The sequence below is a fragment of the Cebus imitator genome, unplaced genomic scaffold (assembly GCF_001604975.1).
Source record: "Cebus imitator isolate Cc_AM_T3 unplaced genomic scaffold, Cebus_imitator-1.0 Scaffold63, whole genome shotgun sequence".
NCBI lineage: Eukaryota > Metazoa > Chordata > Mammalia > Primates > Cebidae > Cebus > Cebus imitator.
Window position 1 is genome coordinate 205,466 of NW_016107378.1, and position 16,988 is coordinate 222,453.

At 46.8% G+C, this 16,988-nt stretch overlaps 2 protein-coding genes across 3 annotated transcripts in view; both read right to left on the minus strand.

Annotated features, from left to right (window-relative positions):
- LPCAT2 (lysophosphatidylcholine acyltransferase 2) overlaps positions 1-4,103 on the minus strand; it is an 80,549-nt gene extending 76,446 nt beyond the window's left edge. Inside the window, exon 1 of the mRNA XM_017530068.2 lies at positions 3,448-4,103. Within this exon, the coding sequence (XP_017385557.1) occupies positions 3,448-3,618 (171 nt within the window). The 5' untranslated portion in view covers positions 3,619-4,103. The remainder of the gene's footprint in view (positions 1-3,447) is intronic.
- Positions 4,104-6,224: 2,121 nt separating this feature from the next.
- MMP2 (matrix metallopeptidase 2) overlaps positions 6,225-16,988 on the minus strand; it is a 31,363-nt gene continuing 20,599 nt past the window's right edge. For both annotated transcript variants that reach the window (XM_017530071.2, XM_017530070.1), the window contains exons 10-13: positions 15,723-15,859; positions 14,311-14,470; positions 9,219-9,328; positions 6,225-7,128 (exon numbers count right to left, since the gene is read on the minus strand). In XM_017530071.2, the coding sequence (XP_017385560.1) occupies positions 7,025-7,128; positions 9,219-9,328; positions 14,311-14,470; positions 15,723-15,859 (511 nt within the window). In that variant the 3' untranslated portion in view covers positions 6,225-7,024. The remainder of the gene's footprint in view (positions 7,129-9,218; positions 9,329-14,310; positions 14,471-15,722; positions 15,860-16,988) is intronic.

Genomic DNA, 16,988 nt, shown 5'->3' on the forward strand with positions numbered 1-16,988 from the left:
GGAAAAAATGGTTTGAAGCTAGACCTTAGTCTTTGACTGAAGCCTTAGTCCTAGGGTACAGCTTTTCTCCTATGGTATCAGCTTTGTGAGGCTTCAGTGTAAAGCCTGAAATGTTTTCCAGGACACTCTTAATTGGTGGGATTCTAAAGGTGCTTTCCCTGTTGTGTTGTCTGCTCAGCTTCTTCCTTTCAGCTGTTACTTTCCTTCTTCATTTCTGCTGTTACCTTTGAAGACTCCTTTGTAAATACACAGTTCAGGGATCAGCCAAGGTTTTGAGAGAATTTATATGCCAATTTAGGGGCTCCCTCATTTCTAGCTTTTTCCTTTCTGGGATTTCCTCCTTCAATTTTTAGCCATTCTGATAGTCCTGAACTTTGTGCTCTAATACATTAGGCCAGTAAGACTGAAGCTTTCTAGCAATCCCTTCTCATGGTGTCAAGTGATAACCTTCAGGGAAAAAAGGGGTTGGGGTAATGTTACATATTATAGCACTATTATTTCAAGCAACAAATCCCTCCAGTTTCTGTATGATTTGTATTGCTCTATAGTGCCTTCATGTAGTTTTTTTTTTCATATTTTGACTGGGGTTTATAATTATTATATATGGAAAGGTTTGTCTACATTAAGCTACTCCATCATTCCTGAGACTAAAACTAGCCCTGTTAAATTATTCTTCACTTGAAAACTGACTTACAAATATAATGAAACTTTGCTATCAGTCTTATTTCCTATAAAACAGAATACGTATTAGATTAAATGGGTAGGAGTTTCAGAACTATAACATAGTCGGGATCTTGGATCCAGGAGACTTTTCTTGAAGCTCTGTGTCCATGGTAAGCATACTATTTTTAGATAATGTTATATTTATTTGAATGGGTGGTGCAATGAAGTATGGTGGTATACTGGGGAATAGTACTGTGGAGAAGATGCCATGACTCATATTCCCAAGTCACTCTGGTAGGTCACAACTGGGATTCTCTTCTAAGAGTTATCATTATTAAAAGACCAAGAAATAATCTTGACTGAAAGAAAGGACCATATAGCATAGACCCTAAAGAAAGACTTGGAATGAAGTTCAAGTATGTTAGCATAAGAGTCACTCATGTCTACCACAAGCAACCAATATGGATTTTAATTGAACAAGTTGCCAAATATTAGACAGCTTTTTTTTTTCTGTGCCATCTCAAGGTTTGCAATGAATAATAGTCTTAATAGTAAGTCAATTTTCAGTTAAATTGTTGACAAATTAAGAGGATTCCCCATCATATTTCTGTTTGGTAATATGTCATCGCCATTGAGTGGCCTTCTCTCAGTGTTATTTTCTGGTTTTCCTTCATTACAGTTACTAAACATGGGAATATATATTTTTGCACTTGTTTGTTTAACTTTCTTAGTGAAATGTGAGGACAACAGTCCTCAAGCAAGACATCGATCATCACTTAAGATTAAATTTAGTCTGAATTAATCATACGAAGCCATACTTAAATGAAAGTATGTCCAATCTTTTAAACAGGATAATATAGACATTGTTTTTCTACCATGCCTATTCAAATCTTCCCTTTACCCAGATTATTTGAGTCATTAAAACCTCTTTGGTATCTCTGATCTATATAAATTTAAAAAGTATTTTTAATATCCAGACTTTGTTAAAGCCCATTTAATCCAAGTAGCAAATTTTAAGTACAATCTATACTTTGCAGAAAATAATAGGGTAATTATCAATATTAAGAACAGTGAACAATACCAGATTCTTTCATATATTATTCCACTTAATTTTAGCCCTACTTTGAATTATTAATATTCCAATTTAATAGATGAGAAAAGTATAGTTCAAAGAGGTTAAGTGGCTTGCGCAAAGTCACACAACTAATAAATGACCAGGTCCTATGACTGACTAGCTATCATTCCATTATACTACAATTCTCAGAGAGTTATTTGGAAGAGCTTTTTAAGCAGTAACAAACCAGGTGATGGAAAAACTTAATAATTTATTCCAGGTGAAATATACATATTTGTAAACATGCTATTCTGAGTCTCTCTCCAAAATATGAAGTCAAATAGATGGGCATATTTTTAAGTATGATTTAAGTAAATTGGACTAAACTTAATCTTGAACGATGGCCTATGTATTTACAAATGTTTCAGAATGTCAAGACACAAAAAGAATATTCATTTAAAGACATGAAGATCAAATTTTTAAACGTTCCATTTCCTTGCAAAATGGCATTACTATATTCCTCATCTTCTTCCTCTCTCACACCCTTCTTCAACCAGACACTCATCTACCATTACTCAAGCCACCACCTGTGCTGCTTAGCTCCACACTTAACCTTCCCACACTGTAAAAGACAATGGTTTTAGTGCATACAAGCTGACTGCAAATGTTATACGGCTTCAAATCCAAAGTAATATGTGAGGTGGACATGAAAACTTCAAATTTTTTTTCCCCCTGCAGAACATACAGGACAAATGTGGTAAGCAGGGTCTATCTTGTTCTCTGATCACTAACTTCAACAAAGAGGAAGTCCAAAGAGTGCAACTGCTAATGGTAAAAGGAGCCTTTTACAAGAAAAAGGAAAGGAAAGTTCCTTCGTGCATAAGAGTATAGTCATTTTGATCAGTGGAAAACAGTCTGGGCTACTACTCATGTTTCTGTTTCGGAGAAGTTTTTAAGTGAAGATTGATTCTGGACCAAAAAATCTTGAACACCCTAAGCTGATTCAGTTGTCCCTTTTCTTTGATTCTGACTTCCTACCCTCCAGCATGCTCCTGCCCAGATAAATCATTACAGCCTTACCTGTTGTTCTAATCCCAGACCTGGGCTCTGCCTTCTGCCTCACTCTTACCCATCCCATACTGACTCATCTCCTTCCTAAGGCAAAAAAAAAAAAAAAAAAAAAAAGACTTCTTCAAACCTACTCTTCCGTGGTAGATCTACCTCCCACTTCACTCTCACAAACTCAAGTTGAAGCTTCTGCCACAGATTCACAGATTCTTCTCCCTTGGGGACATGGAATGCAGCCTGTGCCACCAGCCAGCCAGCCAGCGGAGTCTCTTCCTGTTTCGGATCCTCCTCTCAGGCCCGCATCTTCCCTGCATCTTCTCTCCTCCTGTGCCCGATCTGACCATCCTCCAAATGTCCTCAATTCTCAGACGCCTATCTCTGCCCCTCAAAAGTCCTCTCCTCTCAGATCCACTGCTCTTTCTTCCTCAGATGCCTTTGCTTCCCAGACCCACGCGCCCCTCGACCGCCCTCCCCCGTCAGACCTACACCCCTCACCTGGACCCGCCTCAGACCCAGGATCCCCTCAAGACTACCTCCCCGCTCGGACCCACGCCCCGCTCACAACACCTCCCTCCTCAGACCCACGCCCCCTTTGGCCGCCCTCCTCTCTCAGACCCACGCCCCCTTTGGCCGCCCTCCTCTCTCAGACCCACGCCCCTCACCTGGACCCGCCTCGCGGAGCCGATCTGCGTCTGCTGCACGAAGGGGTTTGGCACCGGCGGCGGGAAGAAGGACGCCTGACGGGGCACCATAGGCGGCCGTATCCCCACGTTCCCGACGCCGGCACCTGGCACTGTGGCCGCCACGGCCGCCGCCTGGGCGCACCGGCTCATGGTCAAGCGGGCGGGGAACCCGACGGAAGCGACCTACGCGGGTGGTGTAGCCAAAACGGAGCTGAAGCCCCACTGGAACCCCAGCCTAGGACGGGGCTGGAGAGCCTCTGCGCAGGCGCTGAAGTTACCTAGACGCCGGCTGCTGCCGCCCCGCCCCTTCGGCTCTGACTGCCCCAGGCCCTGGCCACACCCCCTCAGGCATCTGGCCACACCTCCTTGGTAATATAGCCCGTTCCCTCGGAGAGGAACGCTTTTCCTTCGGAGCCAAGACCCTGAAGAGTACCCCAGGATCCCTAACAAGTCACAGCGAGACACTAGGCAGTTTCCTGCTTTAGGGTCAGGCACACCTGGAGTTTCAATCCCTTTTACTGGGCCTGTGACGTTGGCCAAATCATTACCTCCATGAACCTCCGTTGCCTTCTGTAAAATGAAGATAAATGTATTCTCAGATAATCAGAACCTGATTCCAGTAATGCCAGGAGCAAGCACTTCCGCTGGACTGTTCCACTAAATGAACGAATATTAATACACCCATGATGGCACTAGGAGTGGAATTTGTCTCACTCAAAACATAATGGACTGACAGGAGAGAGATGGTTCTCCAGAGGAAAAGTGAGCTGCTATTTCTAGAGAAGGGAAAAATTACAGTTTCCCTCCACGCTAGATGAGGAACCTGACCCAGAAAAGGGAAATGCCTTGGGCTGTGACTCCATTTCACACTGAGGAAGTTCAAGGTCTGTTTCGCCCTATCTGGGTCTTTGTTGGGGTGGGAGGGCAGGGGCTGTTGTCCCATTACCTGAGGCCAGTTGATCAAGCCCTCAGTGGCTGAGAGTTAAAGGAAGGAGATGATAATCAACTCACTCCTACTGATCAGCTCTGCTCACAGCAGGCAGTCAGGCCAGGATAAAATCTGAGCCCTGGGCTTCTCCAAACATACCCTCTGAATCTCAGAATCTTCCAGCCCTACTACATAGATGTGTGGCCTTGAGTCAGTCACTTACCCTGAGTTTGCTTTCTTGTCTAGGAATGGGAGATTCATTCTAACCCCATAGAACTGTAGTAAGGATTAAATAAAATAATGCATGTGAAGTGTTCATAAAGGAAGACTGAAGAAATGGCATGTTTTAAGCATTATCATGTCATGGAGCCACTGAATTTTCTCTCGATATAACAGGGAACATTAACAACAGTGCATTATAGACATGATGGAAGATTCCCCAGTCTAGGGAGTCTTCAAGTTGGAACTGGCAGACCCTTGAGGCTCTTTAGCCAGATAAAGATACTTCTTTAGCACAGAAGGATGTCTTTCCAACTATCAACAACCTAAGCCAGGCCACGGGTGGCGGCTCATGCCTGTAATCCTAGCACTTTGGGGGCTGAAGAGGGTGGATCCCTTGAGTCCAGGAGTTCGAGATCAGCCTGGGCAACAAAGTGAGACCCCCGTCTCTTAAAAAAAAAAAAAAAGAAAGAAAAAGTTAGCTGGCCGTGCTGTTGCATGACTGCAGTCCCAGCTACTCAGGAGGCTGAGGTGGGAGGATAGCTTGAGCCCAGAAGATCGAGGCTGCAGTGAGTTATGATTGTGCCGTTGCACTCCAGCCTGGGTGACAGAGCAAGACACTGTCTCAAAAAAGAAAAACAAAACAAAACAAAAAGAGTCTGAGCTAGGGGGCAGGCCATGGGAGGATAAATGATAGAAAAGATGACATCAGGACCACTGAGGAGGTCACCTGTAGAGTTCACTCCTTACCCACCTTCCTCACCAGGCCCATCATCAGAAGCCAGAAGCAATACACTAATCCAACTATCGGAGCCAGAAAGGGCCTCAGAAAATCCCCAGGCTTTAAATTTCTGTTTGGCAGTAGCTCCAGAATTTCTGTATAGGAGGTTAGAGGTGGGTAGACTGGCAGGAAGGAGTAAGGAGCTTATCCATTAATACCAGCTGTGTTTAGAAGCAAGCACATTATTTCTCCCCTAGCTGTGTTTACCCAGGGTGGTTTGGGGGCTGGAGTGGTGGTAGAGGGTGGCAGGAGTGGTTTTGAGGGTGGTGGATATTCTAGTTTGAGGGTTAAAGCTCCTCTGCTAGGCTATCCTTTGTCCTTGCAGGTCCCTAATAGCTATGGGACCTTGGAAAAATCACTTCTCTTGAGCCATCAGTCTCTTCATCAATAAGATTCAACCAATAATGGCCTCTCTTTATTTAGGGGGTAGGAAAGATTAAATTAAGTGACACTTGAGAAGTGCTTCGCATAGAAAGCATATTAATGGAAGGGATATTATCGTTGCTGTTCATTGTTATTAGTAGCAGCATTAGAACTCAAATGATTGCTAGTGAAGAAACTGAGACTTGTAGAGGAGGCAAACCTTGAACAGACCCCACAATAAAGCAACAGAATTGCTGTTTCTTCAGGGCTCTTTCAATAGGACAGAGGGACTAGGGCTTATTCTCCCTGAGTTTCTCTTGCTGTTTACTTTGGACGCGCTGACCTTTCCAGCAGACATCATCACCTGTTCCCTGCGGGGACCAGAGATTTGGACTTCTTAAGTTTCCGCTTCTGGCTGGGTCTGTGGCCCTTGTTTAGGCTCTGCTAAAACAGATGGCAAACACAGCCACTCAATTGGTGTCTTTATTCATACTTGTTGACATTTCCCATGGGGAACGGTTGAAGGGAGGGGTGGGGAGGGCCGAACGGGAAGCCACCACTTGGTTTTCCTCCAGCCAGTGGAGGAAGAGACTGGGTAGGGACATGCTAAATAGAGTGAACAGGGGAACCATCACTATGTGGGCTGAGATGTACCGTGCAGTGACTTCAGACAACCTGAGTCCTTCTGTCAGGAAATGCAATTTCTAAGTGGGGGAACAAACAAAAACAAGACCAAAAGAAAACAAAGTGCAGAGAAAGCAAACTACTAATGTAAGAAAGGTTCTAAGGCAGCCAGCAGTGGAAGGCCAGGGGTCTGGAGTGGCCATCTGGCCATGCCCCCATCCCACTGCCCTATTCCAGGCTGTCGGGCCACCAGTGCCCCCTTGAGACAGTCTCTGTTGGCTCTGAGGGTGCTGTGAGCCACAGAAGGTGGTAGAAGGAGAAGAGTCTGAAGTGTGGCAGCACCAGGGCAGCCCAAAGGAGGGCTGCATTGAAAATATCAAAGTATCTTGTCAGGGGTGGCTCTGAGGGTTGGTGGCAGTGGAAGGGGAAGGGGTACCTGGGAGGGGTACAATCAGCACCTATCCTTGGGCACAGGGAGGAGCCACTCTCTGGAATCTTAAATTACCAGGTAGGAGCGAGAATGCTGATTAGCTGTAGAGCGGAAGGCACAGCTGCCAGGCCCCTCCGGGTCCTTCTCTAGTGCTCCAGGCCCAGTGATTGAAGGCAGTGGAGAGGAAGGGCCTGTGGGAGCCGGGGCCAGCTCAGCAGCCTAGCCAGTCGGATTTGATGCTTCCTAACTTCATGCTCTTCAGACTTTGGTTCTCCAGCTTCAGATAATAGGCACCCTTGAAGAAGTAGCTGTGACCTGGGACAGAGAAAGAAGAGACTGTGACCACCTTATCCTGACATTCTGGCACAAAGAAGGTTCCTGGGAGCTTGAATTTCTGCCTGGCATAGGGGAAAGTTTTTAAACCAGAAGAGAGCTTTGAAAGGCTGAGGCAGGGGGGTTGCTTGAGCCCAGGAGTTCAAGACCAGCCTGGGCAGCATAGAGAGACCCCTGTCTCTACCAAAAAAAATAATAATAATTAAAAATTAGCTGGGTATAGTGGTGCATTCCTGTAGTCCAAGCTACTTGGGAGGCTGAGATAGGAGGGTCGTTTAAGCCCAAGAGTTGGAGGCTGCAGTGAGCTATGACTGTGCCTCTAGCTTGGCAACAGAGCAAGACCTTGCCTCTTAAAAAAAAAAAAATTCAATTGTTTCAACCTGAGCTGATTGAAGAAAAGAAAACAAAACCAAAAATAAAACACAACTAAAACCCAGAAGAGCCCCCACTGGGACTGGAAGAAGGGAAATGGCTGTGAAATAAGCTCTCTTATTCCCTGTTTGCTCATCTCTGAGATGAGGATAAAGATACCAACCTCCTAGTGCTTGCAGTGAGGATTAAATCAGCTAACATATGCTATTATTAAAAACAATAACCCCACTTAACACAAGTGTCAAACTAAGCGCTTTCCATATACCAGAGGTGGCAAAACAGGATACATCCAGTCCTATCAGGCCCACAGATGAGTTTTATTTGGCTCCCACAAGTTTTTTTGTTTTGTTTCGTCTTTAAATCTGAACATCTAATATAGAATATCTACTAACACCAGGCCCCCCATTCTTGTTTTTTTTCTTTTTTTGGAGACTGGGTGTGGCTCTGTCGTCCAGGCTGAAGTGTAGTGGCATGAACACGGCTTGCTGCAGCCTCAAACTCCTGGGCTCAAGCAATCCTTTCTGCTTGGCCTCCCCAGTAGCTTGGACTACAGGTGTGTGTCACCATGTGTAGCTAATGTTTTTAAAAATCTTTTTGTAGAGATAGAGTCTTACCATGTTGCCCATGCTGGTCTCAAACTACTGGGCTCAAGCAATCCTCCTGCCTTGGCCTCCCAGAGTGCTGGGATTACAGGTGTGAACCATAGCACCCTGCCTAGGCCCCTCATCTTGTCCACCAATAATTATCAGAAGGTGAGAAGCAACTGTCTCCTGTAAATGAGGCATGTGTTCTCTGATTCAACGTGGACGCCACAATTCCCCACTGTGTGCCCTGCCTCCTTTACTCATTTGTACTACCTGCCTGGCCCGTGGAGCTGTTGAAATTTGTGACTCCTGACATACACAATCCCATTTACTATTAAAATGCTGGTACACAGTAGGTACTCAATAGATGTTTATTCTTGAAGATAATCCCTAATCTAGCATCTGATTGTACACTGCTTTTTCTTGGACATGTAAAACCTTCAGCTACTAGAGGTCAGGGCCCTGTGCTTAGCATACAGTAGGTGCTCAAAAACAAATTCTGTGGAATTTAGTTACAATCTCCTCTAAAAAAGCCAAACTGGACCCATTTCCAGGACCCTAGAGAGCTCACAGATGCTTCCTCAAGAGTATGATTTTTGAACTCCAAATTCTATCCCTCACTGCTACTGGTTGTGTTTTAATCAGCAAAGGGCCAGGGGCAAACTGGTTGAGTGGGAGATCTTTGCCACATGAGCAACAGAGCATGACAAAGTTTGCCTTGTCTCAAATGGAGCCATCCTTCTGCTAATGGGAGGTGGTCACAGGCCTCCTGCGAAACCCAAAAGGGCCTGGATCAAACCCCAGAATGAATCCATGGCATGCAGCCCATGTTCCTTCCCCCGCCACCAGCCCAGGCCTTACGCCCTCCCCTGCCCTGGCTCCAGGCCCTGCAGCTGTGAGAAGCCTTTCTGGGTCTTACTGCCTGGAGCCAGGCCAAGGAGCAGAGGTTAGGGATCTGGATGCCTTCCCAGCATTGGAATGAAGGAGTTGATTTGTTTTCCATGGCGCCGCCTGCCTGCCTGCCCTGCACAATGAAGAACTGTGTGTTTACAAGGAGCTGGGCCCTGGCTAGGGGTGGGGAGTCCTAGAAAGCGGAGACAGTCCTGGGTGGCTCACCGCTACCCTGCAGGTCCACGACGGCATCTAGGTTATCGGGAATGGCATTCCAGGCATCCGCGATGAGCTTGGGGAAGCCAGGATCCATTTTCTTCTTCACTTCATTGTATCTGTAAAGAAACAGACACAGTGAACCAGCAGGGCCTCTCTAAAGGCCACTTCTCTCCCAGCCTGGATGGGCACACATAGCAGATGGCTCCTGAATAGGCCAGGGAAACTGGACCTAGCCCTTCAGGGAAGCAGCTGGCTGCAGTGGAAAGGCATGGAATCAGACCTGAGTCTGAGCCCCAAATCTCCTATTTTTAATTGTATATGACTTTGGATCCCATAAAAATAATCTCTGACATTTATACGGCACTTACTACATGCCAAACAGTGTGTTAACCACTTTCTATACAGCCTCAGTTTTACCAGCTGTAAAATGGGGTTGTGTCTAATTTAGCATATTTAATTTAATGTATGCATTAAATAAAATAGCACATGCAGAGCCTCTATCCCCATATCTCATAATTACTTAGTAGGTATTTAAGAAATGTTAGCTCCCCTACAAACAAATCCCCGCTGTCATCTGAGGAGCACGAAACTAGAAGCCCAGGGATGGGAACCCGCCCCATCATTCTTTCACTTTGTGGCTTGGAAAAATTGCTGCTTCTACATCTGTCAAGGGAAGATGACAATCTCTGCCCTGGAAGATAGTCATAGCTGGGGCAGTGAGATTACAATGCAAAGTGCTACGTGTGAGTCCAAGGCCTGTTAGTCACAAGGTGGACCACATGTCACCTCAGTTCCAGCTGCAGCAATCCTGGGCCCCACCTTTAATTCAGGTAAATACAGCAGCATTGGTTGGTATGTTCTTCTCCCTGGCTAGCAACCCTTCTGTTTTTTAAGATGTTTGGAGAACTTTTTAAATGCCACTGTCATGCTGATTCCTTTGCTTCTCCACTTCATTATTCCGTAAATATTTACTGAGCTCCCACTCTGGGAGCTATGGATACCCCAGTAAACAAGATCAAGTCTTGCCTAAGCAGAGCTGTTTCTAGATGGATATGTTTGAATCCCATCCTGGTAGCAGCCACCTTTTGCTCCACAGCACCTCCTAGCTGGCTCTCTTTCTCTCTGCAGCCAGCCCTGACCACCTTCACCCTGGATGCCAACAGCACCCTGGACCCCAATAGCAGCTGCCTTCTAGTGTGGGCTTCTCCCTCAGCCATCACCCTCAAGAACTGCCAAAAAAGCCTTCCTTAATCCCAGCTGCAGCGTAAGACACGTCCTTACAAAACCCGGCGTGCTTCCTTATGCCCTGGGTCACCAAAGTCAAGTTTCCTAGCTCAAAATCCCAACACTCCCATCCGAGCCACCTCCACTGAGCCCTCAAATGACATTCTCTAGCATTAGGATGGTTTGGAGATATATGTCCCATGCTTGAACTGGCCCTCATTTCTTTCTCATTCTACCCACAGAAGGTGGGGAATGGCAGAAGGCAAGCCCATTTTCCAGATGAGAAAACTAAGGCTCAGATAATTATTTTGCTTCCAAGTTCTTTTCATCCAGAAAGAATACAAGCACTGTGGTATCAGAAGATGTTCTCTCTGTAGGAGACCGTATCTCTTCACTTTCCTCTCTGTCCCCATCAGCTCTTTAAACGGTGGTTTCCACTCACTGGTGTACACTGATTATAAAGGCTTCTCTGTAACACTCTGGTACTTCTCTGCAGCTGTAGAAGTTGCCATGTGGAGCAGGTATTAAGAACAGACATTTGGGTCCCAGCTTTTCCTTGAGCCACTTCAGCCTCAGTTTCCACCCTTGGGAAAAGGAGCTAATAACAGTATCTCCCCTAACTGAGAAATATATGACATGCATAGCCTCAGTCTGGGCTCTGGTAGAGGTCCCATACTAAGGGCCTTCATTAACTGATTCAAATATATTTATGTAATTTTTCCTCATTCTACTATGAACTACACAAGGGCAGGGTGTGATGATTTCTTGACCCTGTCTCTCCAGCACCTAGCTCAGTGTCTGGCACACAGCAGATGTTGAACATGTATTTGTGGCTTAGTGGAAGCTTCTACAAGCAGGCGCTGAGGTCTTCTTGGCATGCTAAAGACAGCTGCTCGGTCTCTGTCACTCTGGGCTCTCTTTCCTTCTCCAGCAAAGATGCCTCTGAGGCCTCTGCAGACTCTAGGGCAGGGGCCAGTGCCACAAGCTCATTCACCACTTCTCTTGGGAGAGAGATCTGCCTCCTTTGGAAGGCAGCCCAAAGCTTCTGATAGACACTTCAGCCCTGTCCCTTTTCAGGAAGTCTCAGGGTGGTTCCTCTGCAGAGCAGGCTGTCTGTCCTGCCTCTGGCTTTGGGAGGTGGACTTGTGTGGAAAAGAACTGGGAGGTAAGGGCCGGGCGCGGTGGCTCACGCCTGTAATCCCAGCACTTTGGGAGGCCGAGGCGGGTGGATCACGAGGTCAAGAGATCAAGACCATCCTGGTCAACAAGGCGAAACCCCGTCTCTACTAAAACTACAAAAAATTAGCTGGGCATGGTGGCGCGTGCTTGTAATCCTAGCTACTCAGGAGGCTGAGGCAGGAGAATTGCCTGAACCCAGGAGGCGGAGGTTGCAGTGAGCCGAGATCGCGCCATTGCACTCTAGCCTGGGTAACAAGAGCGAAACTCTGTCTCAAAAAAAAAAAAAAAAAAAAAAAACTGGGAGGTAAATAACTCTGCCTGGAAACCCAGCAAGGCCCTGCCACAACCTGTGTGTGTGTGTGTGTGTGTGTGTGTGTATGTGTGCGTGCACATGTGCACATACAATCATGTTCCTATATGCTAGGAACAGGTCTGTTTTTGCATGTTTACATAGATACAGGGCATGGGAAAGTCATTTAAAAAGCCCTTCCACACCATAATTCGAAACCACCAGGACTTTAGGATTCTAAGATTCACATTTCTGTGGTTCTGTGCCTCTCACCGGCCACAATTCTGAGACTTGGAGATTCGGGGCTCCTACAATGCTGAGATGCCATTCGCAGTACGTGTGTGTGTGTGCAGTATGTGTGTGTGTGTCTGTGCATGTGTGTGTGTGTGTCTGGAGCCTGTGGGTGGAAAGCCCGCTCTGCAGTTTCCTGCCTGACTGTTTTCTTTCTTGAAGCTTGAGATATCAATCAGCTTAGGTTGCTAAGTGTCTTAGCAATATGTCTGGAATTCTACCCTGACATGGGCAGGCCTAGGTTATAAAGAGCTTCTGAATGCAGGGCAGCTGGGGGCAGGGTAGTGGGGAGGAGGGAAGGGGTAAAAGACAGAGGCCTTGGGAAGTAAGTGGGATTGCTTTGGGGATGGCAGACAAAGGCCTCAGCGAGTGCCCTCTAAAGTTCTTGGATAAGGGCCAGAAGCAGTGGCAGCCACAGAAGGAATGTGGGGATACCAGGAGGGAGGGGATGAAAAGACACCTCACAAGACTTTGTGCCCCAACCTCTCTTTCCACACTAATAAGATGGCCCGGCAGGTATAGTGAAGGGGGGAGAAATAGCTATAATCCTGGCTTTGTGCAAACACACATGTCTCAATAGCTTGGACAAGTTATTTAATTTCTTTTGACCTTTGTTTCCTTTCTAGAAAGTGTGAAGAATTACAGTCAAACTCCTGAGGTTTGGGCTACCTCTCACCAGCCACTCCCGGATATTGGGTTCCCTGACCATGACCATGGCCTCTCAGAACTGGACCCTTCCCTGTAGATAATATGGAGCACAGAACCACCTGCTTCCAAACTGATCCCCTGCCAACCTACACCCACAGCCACTGAGCCAGCTGTGGGTTATGCCACAGGGTGCCTGCTCCTTCCAAGGGGTCTGATTTGGATGCTGGCTTCTATGGATGGGTGGTGTACCCCTATCTCTAAATCTTCTTCATATTTTGACCTCTGCCATCATGTTCCCCATCTCTTCAAACCCCACTTCCCAGGTATAGAATAGAAATGAAGGCTAACATGTTTTCCCAGGAGACAGAATGCCAGGGTTCAAATCCCAGCCTGTCCCTACTTGGCTACGTGACTTTAAGCTGGTTACTTAACCTTTCTTTCCTTTTTCTTTTTTTTCTGAGACAGAGTCTCAGTCTCTTGCCCAGGCTGGAGTGCAGTGGCATGATCTCGGCTCACCGCAACCTTTGTCTTCTGGATTCATGGGATTCCCCTGACTCAGCCTCCCGAGTAGCTGGGATTTCAGGCATGCAGTACCACGCCCAGCTAATTTTTTGTATTTTTAGTAGAGATGGGGTTTCACCATGTTGGCCAGGCTGGTCTGGAACTCCTGACCTCAAGTGTTCCACCCATCTCAGCCTCCCCAAGTGCTGGGATTACCGGCGTGAGCCACTGCACCCAGCCACAGTTGCCTAACCTTCCTGAACCCAAGTTTCCTCATCTATAAAATGGGAGAAATAATAATTGCCACCTCATAGAGCCCTTGGGACAGTCTCTGGCACATAGTGTCAGTAGGGGCAGTTATTATTATTATTTTTTTTTATTATCCCCTTCTTCAGTGAGTCACTTCAAAATGTGGAGCTCCAGACCAGACACAGGCCAATCGAAAGAATTCTGCAAAGGGACCGGGCACAGTGGCTCACACCTGTAATCCCAGCACTTTAGGAGGCCAAGGCGGGTGGATCAGAAGGTCAGGAGATCGAGACCATCCTGGCCAACATAGTAAAACCCCATCTCTACTAAAATACAAAAAACTAGCCAGATGTGGTGGCATGCGCCTATAGTCCCAGCTACTCAGGAGGCTGAGACAGGAAAATCGCTTGAACCTGGGAGGCAGAGGTTGTAGTAAGCTAAGACTGAGCCACTGTACTCCAGCCTGGCGACAAAGTAAGACTCTGTCTCAAAAAAAAAAAAAAGAATTCTGCAAAGGGAAAGGATATTCCAACCAGAATTACATCAGCAACATGTACAAGAATGGTTCACCTTTGGCAACATCTTAGAGGGGCTAGAGACCAAAGAGGTGAGAGACCAGAGAGAGGGCATCCAGGGCCCACTGACTGCTGAACTCGAGTGGCTTCTCTGTCTTCCGCAGCCAGCGGTGCTGCTGTCCTACCCACGACCCTCCCTTACCTCCAGAATTTGTCTCCAGCAAAGATGTATGTCTTCTTGTTCTTGCTCCAGTTAAAGGCAGCATCCACTCTCTGGACATCAGGGGGCAGTCCCAAGCTGGTCAGTGGCTTGGGATACCCTCGCTCCAGGGTGCTGGCTGAGTAGATCCAGTATTCATTCCCTGGGGTGGAAGCAAAGGGTGTGTTGGCTGGTGCTGACATGCCCTAGGCCAGCCTGTTCCTCCCATCATCTGCCTGTCAGTGGGCCCCACTGTGGCCATTCCCAACAGAGTACAGCTTCCCGCTCACTCCTGGGTACACTGCCCAGAGTCAGGGCTCACACAGAGGGCTTTGGAAGTCAATTACAGGAGGTGCCTAGCCAAGGACGTGAGTTGGGGAATAAATCCAAGCTCACACTCTGCTCACCAAGTCTTGCACTCTAAGGGCTGTGCTTACCATGAAGAGGTACCTTTTGCTAATTTGCAAAAAGATGCCCTAGGAGCCAGCAGTTGTCCTGGCCAGGACCCAGGATTACAGTGGGGTGAAGGAGATGGGAGCTGGGCGGTGGGGACAATAATTACCCGCAGTCTTGGCTGAGCCTTTATCTTCTCTAGGATCCCATCTCAGACCAGGGCAGGGACCTCCTAAGTCTTTCTTTACCCTCTCATGACAGCCCAGCTGTCTGTCTCCCTGAGTAGTCTGTGAGCAACGTGAGGGCAGAGACTGTATCCCCAGGGCCTGGCAAAGCCCAGTGCATGGAAATGCTCCAATAAACATTAAATGAGCAGGGCTTCCCCAACCCCAGCCATACAGACCTCACCTTGATGATTTCCACCACTTCTAGGGGCTCCTTGTACTATTATTTACTTAACATTCTGCTTTCAGTGAATTCATTTTGAAATCTTTAAAAACAAGTTTATTAAAAAATGTTTTTTGACTGTCGAAATATCAGTGACTGAGTAATCCGTTTCTGTCCTGATTTGGAACTCCACCCTATTATCACTCACTATCTCTGTTAAAATAAATTTAAGCTTAAAAGTAAAAATAAAAACAAATCTTAAAAAAAAATATTCTAACGAAAACTGCTACCTGCCAAAGGCTGTAGCACTACAAAGGTGTTAGGGACACACCAGCACTAAACCGAGACTTTTTTCCTTCTAGAAAAAAAATGAAAAGGATTGAAAAGAATTAAGGGAAAATGAAAATTGTACTCTGTGGGTTAATGCTATCTGATGTCAGGTGTTGGAACCAACCTCCCAGATGAGTTGCACGCTTTGGGAAATGATGTTGAAAGAATGAATCCATAAAGGAGAGGGAGCGCCCACGGGTGCATAGGAACTGTAGTTTGGGAGACGGGGTGAGCCTGGACCATGAAGGAGCCCTGGCGCAGAGCCCTGTGGAGCTGAGGGCCAAGGAAGGATGCTTCCCACACACCTGCAAAGAACACAGTCTTCTCTTCCTGTGGGGCCTCGTATACCGCATCAATCTTTTCCGGGAGGTCAGGCCAGAATGTGGCTACCAGCAGGGGCCCCGTGGGCTTGTCACGTGGTGTCACAGTCCGCCAAATGAACCTGAGGGGAGGGCAGGGGGACACAGGAAACCACTTTAGTCACCCTGAAGCTCGAACCACACACACCCGCCGAAACCCACCCAGAAACATTCCAGAGATGATTCCATGATGGGAGTGGGAGGCAAGATTAAAGGAAGGTTGGAGAAGGACTGGAGAACAGGCAGAGCTTCTGTCTGCAATCTGGAGCTGAGAAACATCTGCTCACCTTGTTCTCTCCCTCTACCTCCTCCAGGAAGCCTTCCCTAACCATCTCTGTCCCTACGGTGTTTTCCCTCCTCTAAGCCTCTCAAACTCATCAACTGAGTGCCTGGAACAGTAGTGTCTGTTTGTCTTCTCTCTCCTATTTGATTAGAAGTCAATTGGGGCATGAGCTGATGACACTCAAGTATTTCCTGAATTAAAATGAAATGAATGTGTGTACTTTGTCAAGAGTAAGAGTTGTCATTTATTGAGGTCCTACTAAGTGCCATGCGCTTTATGTGCCTTGTAATTTAATCCTCACAATCTTAAAAGATAACAGACACTCTGGATGGTCTACCTAGCATTAATCATCTGTTTCCCCACCATCCTTCCTCATAAAACTCCCACATTTATCATCCAGCTTTCACCTCCCTGGACCCTGTGTCCCCAACCCCTATTCTAGTAGTAGATACTGATTGGTCCAAGCCACTAGTTCTGAGTGCAGTCTCCCGACTATCGTCACCTGAGAACTCATTAAAAATGCAAATGATTGGGTCCTTCCAGAGTTCTACAGATAAAAATCTCTGGGCTTGGGGCCCAGAATCTGAGTTTTAACAAGGCTTCTAGATGATTCTAACGCATGTCAAAGTTTAAAAACTACTGGTCTAAGGCAATCAGAGTTCAGCATTCCCTGGCATTGTTACTGATTCAGCAGTTGCAATATGACTTACAGTGTGTATAAGACGGAACACACTGACTTGTATTCCACATCTAGGGGTCTCTGTGGGTGTCACTTTCTCTCTCACTTGCTGGGAGAGGGCAGGGATTAGAGCCCCAGTTGCCACTAGGAGCCTTCTTGTGACCATGAGGAGGAGCCAGCCTTAGGATGAAGTCAGCGCAGAGGCTGGCAGTGGACAAAGATATCAAGTCACTGACCCTCTCTCTGCCCC